General features: G+C 35.3%; 1 protein-coding gene across 2 annotated transcripts in view; it reads left to right on the forward strand.

Moving 5' to 3' along the window:
• hace1 (HECT domain and ankyrin repeat containing E3 ubiquitin protein ligase 1) overlaps positions 1-12,069 on the forward strand; it is a 45,501-nt gene that overhangs the window by 14,605 nt on the left and 18,827 nt on the right. For both annotated transcript variants that reach the window (XM_079626186.1, XM_079626187.1), the window contains exons 8-14: positions 1,402-1,498; positions 3,398-3,499; positions 4,853-4,959; positions 5,053-5,203; positions 6,915-7,222; positions 9,223-9,291; positions 10,989-11,076. In XM_079626186.1, coding sequence (XP_079482312.1) covers positions 1,402-1,498; positions 3,398-3,499; positions 4,853-4,959; positions 5,053-5,203; positions 6,915-7,222; positions 9,223-9,291; positions 10,989-11,076 — 922 coding nt within the window. The remainder of the gene's footprint in view (positions 1-1,401; positions 1,499-3,397; positions 3,500-4,852; positions 4,960-5,052; positions 5,204-6,914; positions 7,223-9,222; positions 9,292-10,988; positions 11,077-12,069) is intronic.

Here is a 12,069-nt window from a genome sequence, read left to right on the forward strand (position 1 = left end):
ATACCCACCAACACATAAAAACAATTAGAACAACAACCATTAAGTACATAGTTAGACACTTTTACATATGAAAAAAAAAGGAAAAAATCAAACATTCACATATTTATATGAAACTCTTATAATGACACATAATTCATAATAAGTTATTAAATTAATATTATTTAAATATCAAATAATAAATAAGTAAATAAATAAAATAACAAATAACTAGAATTAAGGCAGGGAAGGTTATTTAGTTATAGGCTAATATGTATTCCTTTATTTTATGGAATATTCTTTGATTTTAGAGTTGCACATATCTTTTCAAAATGTATACTTTTGCTCTTAATTTCATGTTATTCTCTAAATAATGCACTGTATAAACTAAATCTAACCAAACCTTCTTGCTTTCTCCACAAAAAAAAAGATTGCTTTAAAAGCTGTAATTCCTAGCATTCTAATTAAATAAGTATAAGTCATCTTTTTTAAGTAGCTTAGGTCCTAAACCCAAAACTAAATTTTGTATCTTTATTATATTTGGTTTCTTAAAAAAAAAAAATTCCCTGAATTAGGCCTACTTCTGTTCAATTGTTTTATTATAAGTATAAAATTAGTGTAGCCTAATGAGATATAAGTTCACTGCAACTGATCCAACATCCTAAAGATAAATTATTATAATCAGAAGATATTTCTGGTGTAATAAAATATCGCATAGCCTATTCATTTTCAAAGCAAAATGTATATTAGTCAGAATTATTGCACTCCTATTTGGCGCGCATGCGCGCAGCAGCGCTCGTTCATTGTGAAGTTTACTGCAAAATTTAACTATTTGCACGACTTTCTAATATTTTCAGATGGAGAATATTCCTGTGAAATGTAAGTTTTGCAAACACCACGTCTCAAACGCATAAAACAGCACAAAATATATGCAGTTTGATGGTGGATCGATTTGATCTATGATCGACCTCCAGGGCTGCTTAAGAGACGCGTGCACACGCAGTTATCTAGACTAGATAAACCTGGATCAAATTAGTGGGATTGCGTGAACTTGAATTACCTTTTATGAAACCGCTTTAGCCCCAACTTATTTGTTAGGTTTATTCAAGTCGGGTTTTGGAGTTTAATCCCCGCTTTTCTTAGCATCTTTTATGGAACAGCCCCCTGATCAGAGGCTTCCGTAAATATTATGTTTATATGTTTAACGGTGCAATGGAAAAATATTTTGCAGTGTGTAAGTTGTAACTTTTTTGTTGCGCCCACAATCTGCTGTTCATTTTACACTCAAGATAAGAACTTCTTTGTGTACTTGCAGTGAACAAACTGCAAAACATCACAGAAAATGAGGAGGGATCGACACTTGTTGACATGGAGGGAAGATACTGATATTGTGCAGTTGTCAAGCTGTTTGTCGTTGTGTTTTAGTCACGGTCAGAGGGACACGGCTCAGATTCTGCTGCTCAGGGGATCCAAGTATCTGCCCGACAAGAACGGGGTCACGCCGCTGGACCTGTGTGTGCAGGTGAACACACTCCTACCGGAGCTTCACTGTTCATATCTTACATTAGCTTTCAGTTTTACATTTTTAGTTGTTTCATTTTTTGTGATTTTGTTATGTGCTTTTGTCATTTAATTAGTTTAATATATATATATATATATTAGTTATATATTAGGGGTGTAACGGTTCACAAAATTCAGGGTTCGGTTCGATACGACACAGTGGCGTCACGGTTCGGTACGTTTTCGATACAGTAAAAAGAATGAAATTCCAGATAAATTTGTAAAGTGTGTTTTCCTACATCTTGAAACTTTTAGAAGGATGAACAAATATTGTTTTGATCATCACATTAAAAATAACATTACATGATAATATTTGAGTTTTGAAGTGCTGGAAAAAGACGTGTGACGTACTTGAAAGCATTTCACTATTCCTGCCATACGTCCATGGTGTCAGTGAGTGTTACTATAGTAAGTCCATGGTGAATGTTGCTGATCTGTGGACTTAAAGCCTATAACTGGTTAATTCACGGCACAATGTTTCTCCTGGTTTCCACGTCAGCACTGGTTGATCTGATAGAGATCAACGGTTAATAACGGAGAAATTGTAATGTTTCTCACTACACTAGATCTCGCAGAGATGTTATTACTTCAAATGCTTTCTTCACTGGATCTCTTAGCGCTGTTAGTAACAGTGTCGCTTGATCAAGATCGCACTGACGCGCTGCACCGTCATTGGTCCAATCTGATAAACGGTCCGTGAAGCACAAAATAATGAGTAGCGCAGTTTCGCTCCGCTTGTTGGGCAACGTTGTGGTCGTCGCGACTGCTAACAAAAGTTTAGTCGGACCAAATCGTTCGGTTTGTGATGCGTACCGAACCGAAAGCCTCGTATCGAACTGTTCAATACAAATATGTGTATCGCTACCCCCCTAATATATATATATATTGCTATTTTAATTTCCTTTAGTTTTATTTCAGTTTTAGTTTTTATTTCCAGGTAACAGTTTTAGTGTTTCATCTTAAACTTATTATTTATTGCGAAGGCAACATTTCTAGTTTTAGTTTAGTTTAAGTTTTTCAACAAATGTTTATATTTTATTTATTTTAGCTTTATTTCAGTTTACAGTTAAATAATGTCTTAATGTTTTTAATAGTTTTTCTCAGGGTTGTGTGACGATATACTCATGAGACTGAACTCACGATACGATACTATTGCGATATTTTAAGCCAAAATAAAGAAGAGAGGTTTTTATTATTATTAATTATACTATTAAAATAAGATTATTATCATGACCCACAAACATTCCCACATTGCATTATTATACATTATGTTATACATGAAGTAGTTTTATTTAGTATTGTCACTGAAACTCTGTACTCACTCTCGTGTTGTTTTCGTCACACAAGCATGTGAGTGTGTGTTTACTACAGTGTGTGTGTGTGTGTTTACTACAGTGTGTGTGTGTGTTTACTACAGTCTGCGTGTCCTTGTGAATCTGTTCATCATATAAAGCCGTCGTGTCTCTTCAGAAGACTTGGGTTTAGATTAGACCGCTCGATTGATTATTTTTACGATGCCTTTATGACAATTTTTGGGATCTTTTAAGTTTTAGAGGAATGGGCTTTAAATGGAGGGACAGAAATCTCTCAGGTTTCATAAAATATATCTTCATGTGTGTTTGTAAGTCGAACGGAAATCTCCTAGGTTTGAAACGACATGAGAGTGAGTACGTGATGACAGAATTAAAATTTTGGGGTGAACTATAGCTTATAAATACAGTAAGCCGAGTCTTGGCTAAAACTAACTCTAGACCGAATCACAAGTCATATCGTCTACATCCTAGTTTTAGTTTTAGCTAACGATAATAACTCATTTGCTGGACACTAAAGCTCGTGTGTGTGTGTGTGTGTGTAATATTAGGGTGGTTATGGCGAAACGTGTGAGATTCTCATCCAGCACCACGGCAGACTCTTTCAGACGCTCATACAGATGACCCAGAATGACGACATTAAAGAAAACATGGTACGCCTCTCTGTTCCTCATCTATCTTTCCTCACAAGTTTATGTGCCTACATGCCTTTTTACATGTTGAATACAGGCGAAACTGGAAAAATGAGAATATCGTGCAAAAGTCAATTTATTTCAGTAATTCAACTTAAAAGATGAAACTAATATATTATATAGACTCATTACATGCAAAGTGTAAAAACGCCGGCTATTTGGCCCAACTTCCGGTCTCCAAACAGCCGGTAAGGAAGCGCGTGTTCTAGTCTTTCCAGCGTTTTAAAGGAATTTTGGTTAAATAAGAAACAGGTTCTCATATGCAATTATCTCGTTTTAATCTGACTCCATGAATTAAATAAAAGTTCAATGTGCAATAAGGTTATGTTTACACTTAAATAGTTACAACATGATGTAATGAGAATTTAAACCATTTGTACCCAGCATTTAAATGTAAAATGTTACCTGAGAGAGAGAAATATAAAGAGAGAGAGAGAGGGAGAGGGAGAGAAAGAGAGAGAGAGAGAGAGAGGGAGAGATAGACTCCCTCCACCCAGCTTGGCATCCAAAGACAAGAGGCAGAACCACCGTTACATCCTGTTTTGTCACTTCCCCAACCGTGTGATTTAACACCTAGGTGTGAGATATTCAAACTGACCAATCAGAGCATCACAATTTCCCCCATTGTCCCAAACCTCCGGCCCACAGACCCATATCACCGCTATGCTGGAAATGTCTTAATGAAAAGCAGTGTCTTTGTTGCATTGAAATAATCTTGGATTATTTCCAACCTTACAAAAGTGAGATATTTCAAGCCTTTATTTGTTATAATTTAGATAATTATGGCTTGCAGCTTATGAAAACCTTTTCACAATATTCTAATTTTGAATTTGTGGTTTTCATAAACTGTCATAATCATCAAAATTATTACAAATAAAGTCTTGAAATTTCTCACTTTGCATATAATGAGTCTATATAATATATTAGTTTCATCTTTTAAGTTGAATTACTGAAATAAATGAACTTTTGCACCATATTCTCATTTTTCCAGTTTCACCCGTATTATTTTGGTAACACTTTACAATAAGGCTAATTTGTTAACTAACATGAACTAACATGCGCAATACGTTTGTTACTGTATTTGTCAATCTTTGTTAATGTTAGTTAATACAAATACAGCTGGTCATTGTTTGTTCATGTTAGTTCACAGTGCATTTAACTAATGTTAAGATATACAACTTTTATTAAAAGTAAAAGTTGAAAGTAACATAAACAAAGATTAATAAATGCTGTAGAAGTTATTGCATTATTAGTTCATGCTAACTAATGTTAACTAATAAAACCTTATTGTAAAGTGTTACCATTATGTCTAAGCTACGGCAGGTTCTAGAATATGTTTCTCAGCAAAACGACTCCAACTACCAAAGGATCCTGACCAGCTTGGCTGACGTGGCCACCACTAATGGACACAAACTGCTGAGGTGCGTCTGCGTTATCCACGATCCTCAAGAAATGCCTCTTCTTATTTAGACCTTCCTTTACTCAGATCAGTTCCTCACTCTGTTTCCATTCAGCTTGTCCAGTAACTTTGAGGTCCAAACTAAGAGTTTTCTCCGGATTATCCGGATCTTCTGTCACGTGTTCTGCCTGGGACCGTCCTCCCCAAACAACGGGAGTGACATGTGCTACAACGGGAACAAGACGCCCCGTAGCCAGGTGTTCAAGGTCAGTGGGCTTTACATGGCAAGCAAATCTTACTTCAATGCCAATGTTCAGAAGCTCAAAGAAAGTAATGTTCTGTCATTTTGTCATTTTCACTTTCGATTCACAGTAAATGTTACTCTGTGTGTTTGAGTCGCTTATCATTTGCATTTGGGAACGCAACATGAGCCAACCACCTTCCCAAAATTCATAATGAAATTAAGATAACCATAAATGTTAATATTGTACTTGTTCTGTAAAATAAAATAAAATTCTTGTTATTAATAATCAGAGGTGGGGGACTCGAGTCACATGACTTGAGCAGAGTCTGACTAAATGAGGAAAATGACTTGAGATCTAATGACTTGAACTGTATGACTTGAGAATGACTAAAGAAATGACATAATTTGTTATATAAATCATGGGGACATCAGTAAGTGAATGTAAGCTACAGAAGCACGGAGACCGGCGAATGCGTGAAGCTGCACAAGCACAGAAAAACATACAGTGGAGATTCATAGAAGTAATGACACTGCTGCAAAACTTAATGTCCAGATAAATACAATATAATCAGGCAGATACATTTACAATTTCACTTCATTTTATTTAAAAGATCATATGTAGTAGTGTCCAAAAAGTGATGTCCAGAGAGGATATTTGTGTTTAATGACCCTCAAAATATGAGGAAAATATTTGATATTTTTTAAATATGAGGGAAGAAAAAAAACACTAAACTTGTTTAAGTTAAAAATTTATCTGACAAAGTATTTTGAAAATTTTCCAGGCTGGACATCACTGTTGGCCACCACTGTATAATACACTGCAAGTAAGCAATAAGGTACAAGAGGCTGTTCTGTATCGTGAGTAAGTATATTGGCCGATATATGAATGAATATTATTATATGGTGAATATTACAATTTCACTTCATTTTATATAAAAGATCATATGTAGTAGTGTCCAAAAAATGATGTCCAGACTTATTCACGATACAGCACTGGCCTTGAGTACCTTATTGCTTTTATAAAACGGTTACCACACAATACCAATATTAAAGTGAAAAATATGTGTCAATGCAACTTTCATGAAGTAAAATCACTAAATGCCTTCCTTCCGCTGGAAAAAATAGTCCCTGACCGTAAACAGCTACAGAAGTTACATTCATTATTTCATCAATAGATGGCGGCAAAGACTGTGTTTATAAGCGAGTCAGTCCGTAGAGAAGACTTTTACATTGAAAGGACTCAAACTTGTGATCAGGAGAAGAAGACGACACTGACAGATGACTATGGGCTCGGGAAAACCCCTTCACTGTTAAAAGGACAAGATATTGCAGCGGACATTCAAACAGATTTTTTTTATTATGAATATATAGGACTGACCTGAAGGAAAATGCTATATCTACTGTAAATGCAGGAACACTCGCTCACTCGATCTCTCACAATACTCTACTATAGCTTCAGTGAACAATATCGATGAGATAAAACATGTGTTTACGTTGCTAAGAGTGGTTGCTAGGGGTGTTGTGTAGTGATACATAGAATCGTTGGGTGAAGCGGTCATAGCCGTGTTTTATCGTGAATAAAACACAGCTATTGGCCAATCAGAATCAAGGACTGGAACTAACCGTTTGTATAAATATCCACTATATCACCTGGGCCTAATGTTGAACGCTGCAGAGGAACATGATTTCTCCGGTCTTGTGTTGAAGTGACGTTCTCTTGTGTTTCTGTCCAGCCTCTGGAGCTGTTGTGGCACTCTCTTGATGAATGGCAGGTCCTCATCTCCACTGAGCTGGAGAAGGAGAGCACAGACGCATCATCCTCATCCTCAGGAAATGACATCGCCTCACTTTTCCTGAAAAAGCAGGAGGCGGACCCCTCGGGATCCAGCGAAAGTGCCCCACTGTTACTGGACGCCGGCTCCGTGATGAAGACACCAGAGGGTTATGCCGACGGTCAGGACGTCATCTCGATGATAGCCAATCGCCTGAGCGCCGTGATCCAGGCCTTCTACATGTGCTGTTCCTGTCAGATGCCTCATGGGTAAGACTGACCTCAAACTCAAACCAGTCCACACAAAACCACTGTGCAAAAGCTGTATACTCTGTAATGATAATCGTGCCGGGAGCAAGAGATGCCACACAGTGATCTGAAACCATATTTATAGTCCTCTGTGGAGCAAATGTATTCTGACACCCTTGAAAGGGGTTTAAACAAAGTCAGTCTAGAATCAGTTTTATTAAAAATGTATCTTGAGCATATTATAAAGGTTTTTAGTTGTTTATCAATCTATTGTAACCTGGACTTGGCCATGAAATATAGAAGCACAGCTTCCTTTAATGTGTCACAGAGTAAAGATCATGTTGTCAGGTAGGAACACACATCATGGCCATATTCCAGGATGACAATGTCAAGATTGAGAGAATGGTTGATGAAGAGTAATTTTCACACATGAAACGTCACCTCAAAATAAACTGCAGAACATGGCTTGTTCGAAAGAGACAACGTGTCCATGCGTTCGATACCCAGCAGGAAAACACACATACTGACAACATGTATATCTTCAATACACTGCAGGACTTTAGATAAAAGACCGTCAACAACTCGCATTTACATGTGGACTTTATAAGTGGACCTAAATGCTTCAAAAGTGTAGAATAAGTAAAGTCAACGGGGAATACCAACTCATAATGTAATAAGTATTGTATTACTAATCTAATAAAATGTTCATAATGTAATCATTTTTAATAGAATCTTGAGCTCATGTAAAAACAATTTTTACTTTATGAGAAAAATTATAATCTCGGCAAAACGTCATATTTTTTATAATTGTTTTAGCTTTTTTTAAACAGGAAACAATATTGTTATTCTATTACAGAACATTTTAAATCTAAATCCAGTCTTTAACCAACTAGAGAATGCACAAGATTTAAATTTTCATACTATTATTATTATTATTATATTTTTTATTAAACATTACATTCTACATTTATGCATTTGGCGGACGCTTTTATCCAAAGCGACTTACATTGCATTATCCTTTACATTTATACATGGGTATGTGTAATCCCCTGGGATCGAACCCACAAACTTCCGTTGTTAACGCAATGCTCTTTCCACTGAGCTACAGGAAAGCCTAAAGCCTACATAAAAAGTATTAGTCTTTTTTATGTAACAGGTACGGTACGGTACCTAACAGTACATTTTTTAAAAATCTAAATCCTTTTTTAAAGTTTTAATCTGTGAAAAGCACCAGATTCAAATATTCATGCTATTATTGTTATTACTGTGCATTACTTTTATACATAACCCAAATAATCAATATAACATCCTGTGACGAGCTTTCAACCAAATGATTTGGTCAATAATGTCTTTAGTTCATTAGTTATGTATAGAAATGAAAATCAACTCTGTAGAGAATCATATCACTTGAATTATAAATGCATTATACATTTTGGTAGAATATAAACAAGTTTATATGACGACCGTTTATGACTATATCTCAAAAACGATTTAAAAACTTAGAATTCCTTTAAAAAAAAGTGTTTCTGGGTTATTATGATTTATGATGGAATGTCATAATCACAAAATTTGTAGAATATTTATCAAAATGTTGAGTTCACAATGTAGTCTATTTTGTGATCAAATTGATTATATTGAAAGACAATTATATTGTAAACAACTGTGAACTGTGGTTGCATTATTTCCTACAGTGTGTTCATGATGTAATAAATGTCTCATATATAATAACTATTACACAATGTGAAAAATGGTTATTAAATTCTGAACTCAAGATTTTATTGCGATTTGAGAAAGTTATTACATTATGAAAATGTTATTGCATTAATAATGAAATGCTTATTACATTATGTGCAGTTATTACGTTATGAATTGTTTAATAATAAGGTTTAATCGTCACCCGACTGCTACTCTAATGATAATGTTATTAGATGGTTAAATGGCTCTTTAATTAATGCATAATTCATGTACTCTCATCGCCAAGTCTGAGACCCTGCACACTCTTCCCCTTCTCTGATATCTAGCATGACCTCTCCTCGATTCATCGAGTTTGTCTGTAAACATGATGAAGTACTCAAGTGTTTCGTGACAAGGTAAGTCCAGAACATCTAATACATTTATAATTTATAAATCTGTCACACTGCTTAGTAAAGAATAGTATGCTCTAATTTACTCCTGATAGTAAATAATGAAGAAACATTTTACAGAATCTTCATGCATCTCTTTTTCTATACAATGATTGTTCATAGTGACCGCATCTGCACAACAACAAGCTTTAAAAACACAAAAGCAATATCATAAAACTACTTACAAAATGTATTTTTTAAAGAAATTATAAATTGTATTCATCAAGGAGGACACGTTCAGTTGATCAGTGACATTGAATACATTTATAATGATACAAAATATTATTTTGGTTTTTCTATTCATTAAAGAATCCTGAAGAAAAAACAAAAGATCAGTTCCCACAGAAATCTGAAGCAGCACGACTGTTTTCAACACTGAAAATAATCATAAATGTTTCTTGAGCATTACAGCATCATATACTACAGGGCCATTGAATGCTTGAATCTGATTGGTTGACGAACGTTCTGAGGTGTGCAATTATGTTCAGGGAACCGCACGGCTAAAGTAGTTCCGGCAGGTCTTAACCGTATTACAGTTCCATATCACTGCGCGTAGTCAACTGTAATAACGGAAAATAGGATACAATTCATAACAAGAAAACTGCAGCCGCATGTGCTTTATCTGCAGTTCTCAATGTCTAACTTCACAATCAATGGAAATATGCAGTTTAATTTTAAAAAATAAAGTATATATAGTCCTATATATAATCAATAGAAAATTAAAAAGAATATTTCAATAAATTGATAGTCCTGCTGCAGATAATATATTAAAAAAAAAATTATTGATTGGCCTATACTTGTTAAAAGGGCTTTGTGTTTCATTTATTAGGCTAGTCTGTCACTAATAGAAAAAAAAAGAATGAACGAATTAATTAAAACGAATTGAATAAATAAATAATAATATTGACGCGAATGCTTCTTTCTCTCTCATAACTGCATTAATAACTGCATAAAGCCGGGGACACACTTACTGTAAGGCCGGTTATGAATGTAAGCGCGTTCAGTCTGTGTTCACAGCGGTGTTTAAAATCTGCTGCATTCACAGTCAGAGAATGTTTCTAGTCGTTACGTGTGTCCAGCATTAAGTGGCCTTTAGTCTGCTATCAGCGGCTCAGACCTCCGCTAACTCTAAAATGACGTTTTGGAATTAGCAACGGAGCATGGGTTTAGATGCGCAAGGAATTAGTCCTACATACAAGAGCGTTTTAATGACAAAAACTTTACAAACGTCTTGAAATTCATCATCTGAACAATATTTCGAGGTGTGGTAACTGTAGTATAAGCGGAATAATTGACTTCAGGCCGTTGAATTATTAGAAAATAATGCACACCCGAGGTGTAACGGCCACTCCGCTTCGCGTCGTGACCGCATTACCACCTCGGGTGTGCATTATTTTTATAATAATTCAACGGCCTGTTGTCAATTATTCCTTACATATTATAGTGGTTTCTGAAGGATCATGTGACACTGAAGGCCGGAGTAATGATGCTGAAAATGATAAGGAATAAAGTATACATGCGTGAATATGGCACAGTTTAATTTTCAGGTGAACTATCCCTTTAAACTTTAGTGTATGGCTAGCGGTGTGCATATGTGTACGTATGCATGTGTAGCTCTATACTTTGAAAACGCTTTCTTACAATCGCTCTTTCATTATTCCCAGGAATCCCAAAATTATCTTCAACCACTTCCACTTCCTGCTGGAATGTCCTGAACTCATGTCTCGCTTCATGCATATTATCAAAGGCCAGGTGAGCATGAGTCCCTTAAACAGACCGTGTGTCTTTAGGAACAACTTTAGGTCGTATGAGGACACTTTTACCAGATGATTTAAATAAAGCTTTATTTGGAAAGAATGAATCATTCTAGAATGATTGAGGCAATTTTGTTGTTGGAGTGAATCTGCATAGAAAATATGAAGCGTAGATGAATACAATAGAACAAAGATACAAATTAAGTAAAGTGCTATGTTTTTCAGGTAAGTCTAACAGTATTCAGGTACAGACATTGTATAGTCAAATGTTAGATAACACACTGCATAGTCTTCACTGTATACATTAAATATAATTAATCTTAGTTACAGCTGCAAAAGTGATTTTCTTTTTGTTTTTGTTCAAAGTTTTTTTGTTTCACGACAAGTTTTTTCTTCTGCAAACGTTCTCAAAATGATTCCCGTTCACACGGATCCGTGGAAACGACTAAAAACGCTGTATTATGCTGGCCAGACAAGTACCTGGCAATGTTACTTTGTAAAGAAAGATTAACGTTTTTGAAGTTTACATGGAGATGATAACTATGGGGTTATTATTGTTGCAATATTCCAAATAAATAGATTCATATTCACAAATAAATGTAAAGAGATTCACAAAAAAATGATAAAATTCACAAATAAATAAAATGAGATTTGCAAATAAATAAAATATTTACAAATGTTTTATAATTTTACAAACACAACTCTGCCTGGCATTTATTTGTGAACCGATTTCTGTGCATTTGTAAATCGCGGCACACATTTGTGAATCGGTTCCTGTGCATTTGTGAATCCCCTCACACATTTGTGGATTTTGAAACACTTCTAGCGTCGACGTGCAGATAAATCCACAAATAAGTGGACTCCACCCACCGTGTACTCAAGCCAATCAGATAACGGCCACATCGAGCTGGCCAATCGTAGCACGTTATCGCTTCAACCAATCACGTTTGGCTTTACACTCGGGGCGTTCTTGCTCTGAAATAACTGCTCA

The sequence above is a fragment of the Phoxinus phoxinus genome (assembly GCF_949152265.1).
Source record: "Phoxinus phoxinus genome assembly, chromosome: 10".
NCBI lineage: Eukaryota > Metazoa > Chordata > Actinopteri > Cypriniformes > Leuciscidae > Phoxinus > Phoxinus phoxinus.